Raw genomic sequence first — 15,958 nt, 5'->3', positions numbered from 1 at the left:
AATAAAGCAGACGGTGGCATGGCAGTTCCAGATTTTTTCCAATATTTTAAGGCGTACACATTAAGACCATTGACAATATGGTTTGATCCCCAAGCATTAGTATCCTGGAGAAAATTGGAAGAAAACATAGTAGCCCCACATAGACTGAAGGACATAGCACACACTAAACTACCAATCAAGCACTGTGAGCGGAAATTTGGCCCCATAATTACCCATGCGAAATATGGCGTATGGCCATATGGCGTGAAACACACAAAAAATATCCTAACCCACAAAAATGGCACAATCACACTCCCTTATTCAATAACAATGCACTCTTAATTGAAAAACGTCCTATAAGATTCCCTATATGGGAAGAGCAAGGCATACACTCATTAGGGGATGTTTTTAACAACCAGGGTTTTTGTAGTTATAGAGAGATATGCACAAAATTTAATCTCACCGAGTCCACATGGCTTTTTTACTTACAGTTACGGCTATGTTTGAGGTCTCACGGTGTTCCATTAGACATACCAGTTGAACACCACAGATACCACAAATTCTTCTATGAAAGAGAGACATCGAGAGGTTTTGTATCAGGTTTTTATTATCAATTACTAACGTCCTCGTATGAAACCCTCCAACTAGACTCTGTCTGGAGGAGGGATATACCAGACCTGGAAAGTGACTTTGATTGGCAAGGAGCATGGGCAAATGTCCGTCTTACATCAAGGAACCCGGACCATCAACAAATCAATCTTAACTATATTCACAGGACATACTTGACTCCTATAAGACTGAACAGAATGGGTCTTAAACAAGACTCAAAATGCTCCCAATGTACAAATGGAGACGAAGGGACATTTATGCACATGTATTGGGACTGCCCACCAGTTAAGGCATTCTGGAAAGATGTGACCCATCAATTATCAAAACTCGTATCTTGGAATATACCAGTACACCCCTCTGTATTACTATTGAATGGTGTTTTTGAGTTTGCAGTAAATCCACAGCTAAAGAGATTGGTTTTATCGGGTATCACAGTAGCTAAAAAACTGATCGCATCACGCTGGTTTCAACCGGAAAAAATTTGCCGGAAGGTTTGGTTTCTTACATATCTCGATGTGATTTATCAAGAAATATCTACAGCAAGAATTCTGGGTCTCAACGAATCCAAAATGTCAATGTGGTTAGAAGTGGTGGAGAGAATAAAAGCTAGCTTATAATGGTAGTGTCTGGTTAGGAGTGAGGGATAATGGAGGTACTATCCAAGGAGGGGTCCGGGAGGGGGGGTTCGAGCTGGAGCATATGTGTGTAGGGTTTTAGATAATAGGTATTAGGGGTATATCCTGTATAAGACATTGGTATAATTGGTAATTTCGTTGGATATACACTGTATACGGTAAAATATTATTATATACTTTTTTTGTTTTCTGTTTCTGTACTTGCATGTCATTTTAGCCACCTTAATTGTTAGTTTCATTATGCATTGTGTGTTGAGTACTGACTTTTAATAATTTTGTTTTGCAATAATAAAAAAAAAAAAAAAAAAAAAACAGAATCCACAGGATGCTTAGCCAAGCAGTTGAGGCTTGGGTAAATAATCTCTGGATGGGGCCTGCGTTCAGGGACACATGGGTTGACTCATGGCGATAAGGAAGTAAAGGCTCAAATTGTGACAATACAGTAAAAACTCAGTAGAAAACTCTGGTGGGTGAGACAAGGTAAAAACGGGGATTATAATACTACTGGAACAAAATAGGACTACATTAAGTCATGTAGAGTAATAATAAAGGCAGAATAATTAGGAATAATCTGACCAATAGTACCAATAAACTAAAAGACTAAACTATTTTAGTCTAGAACCAAAATAGTAAAGAAATGGATAAATTCAGAGTTAAAAGTAATCTGTCAAGCAGAATCACCTTTAGAATATAGGTTTAGAAAATATAAGTAATTGAAAACAGTGATAAAAGATAGTTAAAAGAACCATTATAATGTTACAAAAGAAACTAGGTTAATCAGATTCATAAATAGCTATAGAAAAGGCTCTAGGAATCGGGAGAAAGAATGGTATTATACTAGAGACTAAATAGGAAGTAATCTAAACAGGAAATCCCGTATAGAACAATGCATTTAGTAAAACAAGTGATTTGAAGTAAACCGGCCTATAGTAAGTAGGATGGTCTCCACGCTATATACAGATTGCGTCAGGGTCACCTTGTAACGCTGTTTCGCAAGACCCCGATGACGTCTCACTCAGCAGGGAGACCATCTAAGCCAATGGAGAAGCACGGTCCCTGGGGTGACGTCACTGGACAACGCAGGGGCGGGGGAAATTCTGTGTCCTTTAAAAAACTGCAGGGTGAATGATGGAGGAGACACCGACACACAGCGAGACACGAGACGGACAGCTTGAGAAGGAGAACCTGGAGACGTCACCACCAGTTCGAGAAAAGAGACGTGAACCTAAAGACTGATAGAATAGAAATAATTGATGATGTGAACCCGATGATTAAGCTGTTGTTTTCAATAAAACAACAGACAGTTCTGTTTTGAACCTGACGCGCTTGTCTCCGTCTCCAACTTTGATTTCGACCAATCAAATGAATGAACCTTTACAACGTGTGATACAGCCAGAGTAAGCTATCCACGATACACTTGAGAACGATCTTATAGCTACATAGAATCTATTGAAAGACACGTTAAAGTATTTTTAGGGGTGGCAGCAACACTGGAAACGTCAACACCACGGACATAACCTGTTAAGCTGTAGCCCTATTTTCAGAAATTTCGCCTAAAGGTACATGCCTAAGTAAATGGAAGATTGCTCCACTTCTACAAGGTCAATTTGCATGTTCTTGGTACATCTAGGGACCTGGGGGTGTGTATTCCCAGTGTCAGAAATATTGTGTCTGTTACTAGTCTTGAGTAAATTCATTGTAATAAAAAAAATTATATAAATTATGATTTTTATTTTGCATCTGTGCCGGTGAATAGAACACCATGTTACAATTGTGCTGGAACCGAGCTTGCTCACTGAGCTCATTCAGCACCTTCTTGAGATCAAGTGTACAGAAAATCTAAGCAAATTAATAAAGGAAAGATGATTAGACAGAAGGATTTGTAGATACAGTAATAAATTATAATCCATTTTAATTATAAATTCATATTTGACCTTGAACTTGACCATGCCCTTATTATGGCCAAACCATACATATATGGATAGGGGAAAATCTCCTCTTTCCAGTGGCAGTGTTAAATCTGGATGTAGTCATTTCCTCGCGGTTTTCTGATAAATTCTTATTTTTGGTCAATCTTAACACAAATAATGAGAAATCTCGTTATTTAATCGTTATTTCTTTTATTAGCGATATCCATTCATTTTTCATCCATCCAGCCTCACGTTATCATTGGGAATGGCTCTGACCTCGAAAAGGGCAAATACCGCCCCCTATCGTATCCCGGATGGTATTGCACCCATTGGAATGGAGTCGATGGGAATGCATCAGAAAAAAAAATACTCCGGGCTCCACATTTTACTTCTGAGGCATGTAACCTGAGACTATTGCATTGACTGAGGGCACTGGAAGAAGCGTCGATTATGTGTTTCGAGGTATAACGTTGGATCAATAAACGCAATAGATATTTGGAATGGCGATCAGGAATTGGATTAATCTTTTTGCAGAACATCTGATCTGAGGTAAAGACTTTATTTTACCAGTATTGGGTTAATCAGAGTTTTTTTTCGACAGTGTTCACAACGTGTCTCCTGTGTGTGTGCGTAACGTTAGCGCCAGGCACGGCATAGATAATCGATTTTTCAGCCCGCTTCTCTAGCGTGCATAAGTACACATATAGCCTACTATCGATAATCTAATTTGAAAACTATTCATAAATAGGCAGAAAAATGACAACGTGTTTTGTGTATTCCAGTAAAGAGCTATTTTCGTGGATAACTCTAACAGAGAAAATAACCAAATGTATTGTGCAGGACAACCAGCCCCTTTCTGACGCTTATCCTCGCTTCATGTTGCCAAACCGGCATTTTATCTCCGACATGGCTATTCCAAATAAGTACAATGTTGTGTTTCTCTTTCAAATGTAGAGGGGGGGGGGGGGGGGGTGCGCCGATTCGATAATCAGGCGAATAATGACAACGTGATAACTGGATTTCACTAAAGGGCTATTATTGCGTCTTTTCCTGGGATTACTAAGAATCACCCAAACTATACCCATATTCAAAACGGTATAGAACGGAAATGTACGGATGAAAAAACAATCAGTTTTTTGCATGTTGACCAGAAGCAACTCACTGACAATCGACAGTGTTATTAGATCCATAGCTATAATATTTCATATATTTTAAGCACTCGCAAGTTTCGCAGTCTCCCCATTGACTTACAGCGATGGCATTCTACCCAGAAGTTAAACAGCGACCCCTGGCGCTGAATGAGTTCAGATGCATGTACTGTTGTACAGGACAGAGTAGGTCAGTCAGACAGCATGTCTAGTACTGCCTTCAGTTAGTTACTGTTGTACAGACAATATAACTAGGAGGGATATGAGGACTGTAAGTTAGTGCTCTCACCAGTATCTCACTATATAGTTAGTGCTCTCACCACTATGTAACTGTGATTATAGTTAGTGCTCTCACCACTATGTAACTGTGATTATAGTTAGTGCTCTCATCACTATGTAACTATGATTATAGTTAGTGCTCTCACCAGTATCTCACTATGATTATAGTTAGTGCTCTCACCACTATGTAACTGTGATTATAGTCAATGCTCTCACCAGTATCTCACTATGATTATAGTTAGTGCTCTCACCACCATGTAACTATGATTATTAGGGGTGTAACGGTACGTGTATTCGTCCCGCAAATTTACGGTACGGCCGCCACAGTGTGGTACGCGCAGCCATACCAAGAATACGCCTCACAGCGCACACACACCAGTCATGCATGCAGGCAGTCGCGGGTTCCGTGTCCGTGTGAGCAGGGCCACCTCAGGGGGTGTGCGAGCAGTGCGGTCGCACAGGGCCTCGCGGGAAGGGGGGCCTCGCACAATTTTTTTTTTTTTTTTTTCTTCGATGCCCTCCTTCCCGCGAGGCCCTTTTTCATCACAGACCTAGTTTTGCTTATATGCTTATATATTTCACATTAGACACGTTTGTAGAATGTGTCTGACTTGTTCCTGGTTCTGCTGCTCTGCAGCAGACATACTCACTATTGGAGCTCTGGGGCTCTGCAGCAGACATACTATTGGTTTCAACGAAGGGAGGGGTTACATCATGTGTACACCGACGTGCGTCAGCTGCGTTTGACTATTTCGCGCGTGCAGCTTTGGAGGTTATGCTTAGTTATGCCAGCCAAGACGAAGAGGATGGTCATTCGGCAGATGGACTGAAGATGAAAGTTGTTGCATGTTAGACAGTTCAGTCAGGCTAGCCAGCTAGTTAGCTTTAGCTACGTTATAATATCGAGTGCTAACGTGTGGTTCAGTCAGGATAGCCATGATGAATGAATGAATGAATGAATGAATGAATGAATGAATGAATGAATGAATGAATGAATGAAAACTTTATTTAACAGATTGCAGAATGGGTACAATACAGTACGGCTCAATACATACAATTGTTAAGGGGATGCAGACCTGAGAAAGACGTTTGTCTTGTTTCCATCAGGGTCCCCCATGATGATGTCAGCTAGTAGCTAGCTTAAATCTTGCACAGGGCCTCGCATTTCTCCCAGGCGGCCCTGCGTGTGAGAACAGTGCGCGGCACACCGAGTCCGACTTCAGTCCGACTTTATATTGGAACAGCTGCAGGGTCATTACAATTTTACAGTTTTCTTGTTCGCCCAATAATGTCAACCAAATGAAACAAATGGAAAGACACACACGCGTCGCCAACAAACACACTATTCTCCCCCGCCGGACTCTCAGGCACAGCTGATCAAATAAAAAAAAGAAACGTACATACTGAGCTCCTCTCCAGTTGAACTGCTACTGTGTTTAAATCCAAATAATCCTCTGCCATTGTTGTAACATGTCATCTGTTCTCTAGTATTCAGTCTCGTGAAGTTAAATTCTCTCTAGAAGTGAAACTGAAACTTAGCAAGGATAAGTTGTTAAAGGGACAGTAGGCAATTAATTTATTCAGTGGATGCCTGAACACAGAATGACACCAGTATCACTGACTACCACGGCAAGCCTATAGAAAATTATTCTATTTAATAATAATTATTATAATAATTATCATAAATATATAATAATAATTATAAATTATTATATATATATATATATATATATATATATATATATATATATATATATATATATATATTTTATAATTAAATTATTAAAAAAAAATCTGTTGTACCGAAATCGTACCGAACCGTGACCCCAATGCCGAGGTACATACCGAACCGTGGCTTCTGTGTACCGTTACACCTACAGTAGTTAGTGCTCTCACCACTATGTAACTGTGATTATAGTAGTGCTCTCACCAGTATCTCACTATATGATTATAGTTAGTGCTCTCACCACTATGTAACTGTGTTTAACAGCTATTTCAGTCATGACAGCATTCCTGTGACAGCACTTAATTATGTTAATGCTATTCAGGTGAGGGGGCGTTGCTGGGGGTGCCCAGCTCAAACTAGCAGAAGTGTGAAATCTTTGAGCAATGATTTCTCTCCTTAGTGTTCTAGAAAACAGACTGATTTACAATATTTAAATGATCAAAATCATCTTCAAAACATTTTCAGATAAAAAAATATGACACATCATTTGAAAGCTTACATTCTGTACTTTCGCAATCTGGAATAATCTGGAAAATTTTAATCTCTTGTGGCACAAATCGCTGTGCAGACACATATTTTCAGCACTACGTTTGTTTACCAATGATTTAAAAATCTCTGCGCATTGCACCAGAAAACGGGGGCGAGGACAGGAAGCCGTCATGAAATCGCTGTAGTCTTATTAACTAAAAGATTTGAACAAAATAAAAAGCAGCAGCACTATTGCATAATTGAGTACTGTACGCTATGTATTTATTCTTTTATGGGATGAGGATTTGTTTCACAGTTTTAGCATGATGTCTTATAGATGGCTAGGTTAAACACAGGTTTTTGTTTTTAAGAGGGGGGGGGGTAGGATCCAGTGGCGAATCCTCATGGAAGCCAACGGAAGCCAGGCCTCCCTATAAAAATATGAATTAATATCAAATATGAAATATGAAGAAAAAAAAATTATATATAGTTTACAATAATAATAAAAAATCATAATGTTTCATCTGTGTTATAATTTTTTTTTTTTAAATGTCTCCCTCTTCTCCTTCTCACTCTCTCTAACACACTGTCAGACTCACTGCAGCAGAGGAGACTGGAGAGGAGGCAGGGGGAGGTGTCTTTCTCCAGCCTCCCCATGTATGTGGACTCCAAAACCAATACTAGCCAATCAGATTCGAGCTGACACCTGCCCACACCTTAAAACGGGCCTGTCAGCAGACTAAGTAGTCTGGCGTCCCCTCTGCACATTTGAAAATTGTATTAACCCGTGACTGCTCCCACAGGCCGAATATTGCCCAGATCCTCGCGAGATTAAATCCACAGGGACCTCTCGGCGTGCCGAAGCTTTTCCTAAATCACTTCCATCATCGAAAACGAGGGGAAAAGGTCGGCTCGCGACCCTGAAAATGTCGCATGATTTTAAAAACGCTGTATTAAGTGAGCCTATTATGGGCTCCATGCGAGCTTTCTATCGTGGGAACATCTGGGCGTCCCGCAACTTTTACTCATTCACATGTAGCCCCGAAAATGCTTAGAAAAGGAAAGCCGAAAGCGTGGAATAAACTCACCGAAACGGAAAAGTGTCCAACGGGCGTGCCGTGATTCCGATCCGCGTGAAAATATTCACGGCCATAGAGGAGACCGTGGGACACCTTTTTGCAACCGAATATGTGCTCCTACGCGGCGCGCAAAATCATGCAAGGAAAAATCGGACCAAAAATTAACCAATGCTCCAGCAGTATTAACACTTTGAGCGCCATGCCGTGTTTTCCTTTTATCAATGTTAACGTTAATATAGCCTAATCTATGTTTTAATCTGCCCGTCGCTTATCAAAGACTACTTTTCCAGTCAGTGCTGTCAAGGCAGATTGGTTTTTTATCGCTTCATTTCCGTTTCAGAGCATTTAGAAAAGCACCCGTTTTGAGATAAAAAAAACAGTTCATTCTGGACCATTCTATGATAATCGTCTTTTACTGGAATATTCCAGAACGTTGATATTCGTCGGCCTATTTATGAATCGTTTTCAAATAAACGCTAGATGATCAATATTATACGTGCACGCAAGCACATTCGGGCCGCGCACGGATAATCGCAGTGTTGATTTCCTCTTGGACTTTTACAGTGAAACCGAAAGAGCCCATTTCACAAAACAGCCTATATCTTCATCAAAATTAGTCTGATTATCCTAACACTGAAAACATAGATTCCTTACCTGACATCAGATGGTATCCAACTGGTATATTCCAATTCCTGATCACCATTCGAAAAAATCGATAAGTGTATGGATCCAACGTGATACAGTAGTACACATGATTCCGCGGGGCTGAGAGGCTCCAGAATGAACTGTGGTAACCCCGGCTGGATCAGTGGACTGGAAAATGTGGAGTACCGGATTTTTTTCCCCATCCATTTTCATTGAGTCCATACCAAAATCCCTTATGTCATCTGGGAGACGATACGGGGCGCTTTTTTCCACATATGATCGCCGGCGGCGCTCGGGTATACTCGGGTAGGCAATATGATGCAATATGATTTCAGATTGCTAAAAATAAATAAATAAATAATTCAGAGAAATCTCGTGAGTGGCTTTCAACATAACTATCGGAAACCCGAGATATCTCGTGTGTGGCAGTGAAAGTGTTAATGACCCTGATGTAAACAAGACAAACGTCTTTCTCTGGTCTGCAACTCCTTATAAAATTGTGTGTATTGAGCCGTACTGTATTGTACCCATTCTGCAATCTGTTAAATAAATAAAAAGAAAGTTTGACTGGCCGCCGAGCCATACTGTAGTGTACACGGTGACTGATTGACTTAAAAAAAGAAAAAGAAACATAAAAAATATTAATAAAAATATTAAATAAAAGTTTTTTTAATAAAAAATGTTTGGCATCCCCTGTTATTTTACCCACGCGACGCCACTGGTAGGATCGGTATCAGATCGGTATCGGCCGATAGTCAAGGCTGTGATATCGGTATCGGACATGAAAAAGTGGTATTGTGCCATCCCTAATGAATACTATCAAGATTATTGTATTACCTATAGGTTCCTTTACCTGTTTCAAAGTCTTCCTATATATTTGACCAAATTCTTCTTTAGCTCTACAGATAAACTCATATCAAACTTTATCTGGAACAAAAAAAAAACATGTATATGGAAATATATACTGCAGAGGCCTCGGCTCCAGGGTGGTAGCAACCCCCAACTTTGTATACTATTATTAGGCGGCCAACATCAGGGCATTGACGTATTGTAGCACTCAACACTTTGATGAACATTGTTGCTCAGCTGATAGAGTTGTGCCCTTCCTGATGGCTTGTCGTACAGAACTTGTAAGTCGCTTTGGATAAAAGCGTCAGCTAAATGACTAAATGTAAATGTAAATGTAAATGTATTGGATGAGTCTAAACAACAATCTCTAAATGGCTAATCTTGTGCATCCTGTCTGCTCACCTCCTTACCAGCTCTCAAGATTCAAGAGATGTATTAGTCACAGACTCACATACATACACGAGACGTGTAGTGAAATGAAGGTGGCCATGCCCACCTTGATTGTGCAAAAAAATACAAATCATAATTGAATAAAATAGAATAGATAATAGATAGACATGATAAAAGGTACTAAGATAAAATACTATACAATGCTAAGCTTATGAATGAAAGGTAATGAGTCCAATATACATTACTATACAATATGCTATACAATATACAGCTATGCTATATGTAACTATACTATACAAAAACATATATTTATGTTTTTTAAAGTGACCTTTGCTTTTTCCTAAAGTGACCTGTAGTGTGTTTGTGTGTGAAAGAGTGCAGGATGTGTGTGTGTGTGTGTGTGTGTGTGTGTGTGTGTGTGTGTGTGTGTGTGTGTGTGTGTGTGTGTGTGTGTGTGTGTGTGTGTGTGTGTGTGTGTGTGTGTGTGTGTGTGTGTGTGTGTGTGTGTGTGAAGGTGAAGGTGTGTAGGTGTGTGTGTGTGTGTGTGTGTGTGTGTGTTCATGTGTGTGTTCATGTGTGCTTGTGTGTGGAGAGATCAGTGTTCAGTGTTCTGATGGCTCTATTGTACTCTGGACTCCCACTGGTAAAAACCCATCTTTTTATTATACCATTAACCCAATTGTTGAACAATTGGTAAGATTTGGAACCAGTTTTTAGGAAATAATTTTCTCTCTCCGTGGCCTTTCCCACATGTTTACCCCTTCAATATTAGACGGAGCCTTTAGCATCTGGCTTAAGAGTGGGATCTCATCATTGGAGCACAATGTAGACCAGGGCCCCGTTCCCCGTACCTGGCTAACTGAGTTAGCTGGATAATTTCCAGTCTAGCCTGACTTAAGCCGGACCTTTCTGTTCCCCGACGCTCGATTGTCCAAATCACCATGACAACAGATCAAAAAGTTTGAGCCTGGTCGAGAGCAGGGTTAACTTCAGTTAGCCGGATGAACCATGGCCACGCCCCCGCAAATAAATGACAGCTCGCTTCCTGAAATGATTCTCACAGTCTAGAGATCCCATTTATACCATTCTGAATTATGTTTCTGTGCTTCGTTTTCCTAGAGGGGGCTTTTGAAATGTATAATAATAGAACTAAATGCTGATAATAAATCATATTGAGCCTATAGATTTACTTTGTCCTAAATAAAATAATGCACGTCATATACGGCGCTCGGAGTCGCGATACACGCTGCATGTGGTTATTTTAATAACGGCGCATTGCAAATGTGAATCCCGCAGGGATATTTTTAATGAATGAAACCTATCGGCCGTTTGGCTCTGATTAGTTTCATATATTCTCCGCTGTAGATTTGCTTAACGGAGCGCCCGGATTGTGTTTCATTCAAGCATAAAATTGAAGTGTCTATGCGTGGATTGTGGTTTTTGTGTGATATTGTAACTGGGATTAAAATGTCTGATGAGATGCGCTGTTTGACGGATTTGAGAAATTGAATGAGCCGTTGACGTCACATTAATGCATTTGAGAATAAAGAGATAAAACTTCATTCAAAAGAAAGATATTCTAAACACGGGTCTCTTGTCCATTGATGGTCTTGGATACACAATGGATATATCCTGTCTGGCACAGTGGCGCAGCGGCTAGTGCTCAAACCTGGCAACCGGGCGACCGGAGTTCGAAACCCCGTGTTTCCAATATAATTCTTTTGGAATATAATATTAATGATTATACGCAAAAGTAGCCTAGTTTTAAGTTAAAATATACATGCATTGAGGATGTCATTCTTTATATAGCTCTCAACGTGCACCAAATTGAATTATTCCTACATTGCAAAAAGAAGAAAAAGACTAGGAGAAGTGGGATTCGAACCCGGGCCGTCTGCGTGAAAGTCAAAACTACAAACCGTCACACCACAGTGCAGATAAGTAAAAGATCCACCATACATCAATCAATGGGTAAGAGAGCCGTATCCTTATTCTGTATAACAGTTAAACTAATTATTTTCGCTAGCAAGATCTCATTTGATTATTCAATCCATAAACCTACTGCCAGCAGGCAAGTTTAAAGAAATATAATCTGATTGATTGGGGTAATGAGGGACTTAAAATTAGCCTATAGATTATGCATTTAACCTGTCGGCGAGGCTATTGAGCCGTACTGCAATCTGTTAATAAAGTTTTAAATCAATTAATCAATCAATGCCGTTAGAAAATCAGGGTTTCTGCTCTCGATACGTGCTGGCTTTTCAAGTGAAGCGGCCGCGCGCACTTATCCTGGGTCTCAAGTCTGGTTCGAGTTAACGAGACTGAATCCACCTTCGAGGAACAGGAAAATCCCGGCTTCAAACATCGGGTTAATTGAATCTGGATAATGGGACTCTTGATCGACTTAGTTGAACCAGGTACGGGGAATAGGGCCCAGGGGTCCCCAAACTTTTTCCTGTGAGGGCCACATAACTTTTCCCTTCTCTGGTGGGGGCCGGGGTCAGTTTGTAACAAAAAAAGTGTGACGATCACAGGGGTCCCTAAACGTAAACATTTATTGTTTTCCAGAAAGCCACACATAACCAAATAATTAATAACCCTTTCTGGGATCTTCACAGAAAAAAAAGTCAGGAAATAAATAATAACACTATTAATGAAATAAATAACACTTTATGAAATAAATATACAGTACCTACAGACCACCTAGCTCTAGCTCTGTACTATTTAAAAGCACAGTGCAGGACACACTCAAAGGTTATCGCACCTCAGAGATGGCAGTGGACATGTATGACAGGACAAAGGCCATATGTAATGGCCTTGGGATTGAGGAACATACTACCAGTCAAAGGAGGAAGCAGAAAAGGATGGACGAGTTTGTAGTTGAGTCATCTTGTGGCACAAGCTCAGACCTCAGCTCAGGAGATCAGCTGAGACAGAGACTGTTCTATCCAGTCCTCGACAGAATGTTGCAAGAGTTTGAGAGCAGATTCTCATGAGTTGGAGAACAACTTATGAGAGGCATACAGGCATGTTATCCAGCCTCAGACCAGTTTATCTCAGTGGAATTGCTGCAATCCCTCGCCACACATTACAATATCCAACTACTGCCAGAGGAGATCACAGTTGCAAAGTTTCCTGGCCAGGACAGGTCCCTACTATCCAATGTGTCTTTTCCCTCCTGGATGATAATAATAATAATAATAATAATAATAATAATAATAATAATAATAATAATAATAATAATAATAATAATAATAATAATAATAATAATAATAATAATAATAATAATAATAATAATAATAATAATAATAATAATAATAATAATAATAATAATAATAATAATAATAATAATAATAATAATAATAATAATGCATTTTATTTATAAGGCGCCTTTCAGGACACTAAAAAGAAAAGTCCACAAATTGGTGAATGAAAAAATTATAGGATCAAATGAAAACTACTACTTACTATTTTTTTTAATTAAAGTACTAAAAACCAACAAAAAACACTAACAAACATTCAGCACAGACAATGGGGATGCTGCCATCTTAAAAAAATTAAAATAAAAATGTAAGCTCCGGGGCTAGGGGGCCGGGCCAAATGTGGAGGCGGGCCGGATCCGGCCCGTAGTTTGGGGACCACTGATGTAGACAATCATTTTACATATTTTTTTTAAACTGGTAAACACATTTGGTATCCCTTTGGTATTCCAAATTTTTATAGATATCTACATCTACAGAACTTTATAGCCTCATATTCCGATTGCTTCCACTTATACCCCCCCCCCCCCCCACACACACACATCTGTTAGATTTTCAAGATCAGAACAAATTTAAAGCAGATTATAGGTAGGATATACAACCTTCTCAATTTACATAATTTGACAATTTAAGATCATCTTAAGAACAAATGGGAATAGGACTTAAATTAACTAATTCCAAAAACAGAAAATTATCAGAAGGATTTATGCATCATCCATTGTGAACATATGGTTGTACAATTCAAGATAGTTAGGCTGTCTACAACTAGATATACAGTATGTGTGACAGATGCAATCTCCTGCAAATCTATTACATGTTCTGGACTTGGCCAAGAATATACCATTTTTCTATTTTCAATACTAATATTAGAGGAGCCAATAGATCCATCCCATGTTATTGTTTTATTTGGTGTTACACCACAGGGTGTACAAGTGCAACATGCTGGCCTTTTGTACTGCCAGGAGCCTTACTGTTAAGGTGGAAAGACCCTCTCCCTCCTACGCACTAGCATTGGATCAAAGAGATTATGTAATGTATCAAGATAGAGAAGATAAAACAGACCTCTCCAGGGGTCTGTTTTGAGATTATACGCAATTTGGCAGCTTTTCTTGACATTTGTAGAAAGAATGGAAGCAGAGAATGTAACCTCCCACTCCTCCCACACTGTGCAACATCCTACCCCCTCAAGTGCAATATCCACAGTGCAATACCCACCTACTACCGTCTGACAGTGTGATTTATATTTTGTGTATTGTTATTTTGTATATTGTTGTTATTTTGTATATTGTACAGTATTGTAACATTGTCTTATTGTATGGTATTTTATGTTTCTGTATAGTATTTTATGTTCTTGTATAGTATTTTATGTTTCTTGTATAATATTTTATGTTTCTGTATAGTATTTTATGTTTCTGTATAGTATTTTATGTTCTCTTTTATTACTTGTGTGATTTTATTACTGCCAGGGCCTCCCTCTCACCTACTACTTCCACGCCTTTATATGGGCATCTTCCTGTCACAGTTTCCACACGCTGCTAGACAAGTCTTATCTGCACACCTGAGACTTGTCAGGTCATCACCGGCGCTGATATGAGCCCTGCGGTTCCTGCCACTCACCGTCCGAGTGTTGCTACACCTACCTAGGTACGAGGACGTAACCTACTAGCTACCCTGTCTGTTTCTCTGCATTACCCTAACCCTTGTCTCCCTGTGCCCAGGACTGCCTGCCACTTGGTCTACGCTGTCTCCCGAGACACCACCCGCCTGGACGTTCCTGTAGATCACAAAGGAGTGCTCCTGCTCGCACCAGTCGCACATTCCTGTACATTCAAATAACCCTGTCTGCATGGTACCTGTGGAATAAACAACCTAAACCGCTCCATTCTCCTCTCCCTGTGATCTGCTCTTGGGCTCAAGTTAACGCTACCCTAACATTAATCTAACCCCATAACATGCTTAAATGTCTGACTTTAATTAAACAGTGTAGGTCTGGTGGGTGGGTGGTCTGGTTGGGTAGATACTTGGGATTAGATTGGATACGGAGTACCTTTTGTTTGTTTTTTGTAAATTGTGAAAATCTACAATAAAAAAACTATATATTTGTTTCTATTAATAAGAAGAAGAAGAAGAACTGAATGGGCATAAAAAGAAACAAACACCAATCAAGATGAAAATAAGTCCCAGCCCTAGTTATTAGCGAAATATGAGCTTGTAAAAATATCTGCGCATTATAGAAAACAGACGATTTAGACGTGAGGACAGGAAGCCCGTCATGAAATAGTTGTAGTTCTAAGAAAGAGGAGACACAGGGCTTTTCGATGGACGTCTGAAATTCATAAAACTACACTAACCAATTAGAAAAATAGGAGGAATAAAACAAGACAACAATACAAATAATAATATTGGTCATTCACATGCCAAAGCATCACATAGCTAGCGCTCCCCACCTCTGTTATACAGCATTCCATCGAAGTAGAAGCTGCCGGTGAAGTAGCCCGTCACAAGCTCGATCAGGTGCCGCACCCAGGTGTTGCCCGCCCCGGGGAAGCTGGAGAGGGCCACCAGGGAGCTGGACCTCTGAGGCAGAAACATCCTTTCTTTGCACCTGGCATCTGAAAGGACACATTTTAATGCATCGAAGTTGGAAGAAGCATGTCAGGTTTTATAACAATGCATGCATGGCAGCACACTGTACTGTAGTGACACCAGTTATAGTGGATGCTTTAGACCAGCGGTTCTCAAACTACGGGTCGCGACCCAAAGTGGGGTCGTGGGTAGGTGACAGTGCATTGGCAAGTAAAAAGAAAAAAAAGCAATAATCCCCCCCCCCCTAAATATGCCTTGTTTTATAAATGTGTATTGATAACATAGTGCTGTAATTACATTTTCTAATAAATATGCATGATCAAGTTCAACAACGTGTGCTTTTATTTTGATATTCCTTAATTCCACGTTGTGCGGTTGCCAAAAAAAATCCTAAA

General features: G+C 39.8%; 1 protein-coding gene across 1 annotated transcript in view; it reads right to left on the bottom strand.

The window, feature by feature from the left end:
* The window catches only part of wscd1b (WSC domain containing 1b), a gene marked incomplete at both ends in the record, with an annotated part of 80,572 nt that overhangs the window by 18,444 nt on the left and 46,170 nt on the right, over positions 1-15,958 (bottom strand). The window contains one exon of the mRNA XM_084319971.1: positions 15,425-15,589. Coding sequence (XP_084176097.1) covers positions 15,425-15,589 — 165 coding nt within the window. The remainder of the gene's footprint in view (positions 1-15,424; positions 15,590-15,958) is intronic.

This window comes from Notolepis coatsorum (assembly GCF_963971535.1).
Source record: "Notolepis coatsorum genome assembly, chromosome: 8".
NCBI classification, from domain to species: Eukaryota; Metazoa; Chordata; class Actinopteri; order Aulopiformes; family Paralepididae; genus Notolepis; species Notolepis coatsorum.
Note: the sequence above shows the minus strand (reverse complement) of the source record. Positions and strands in the feature narration are given on the sequence as shown.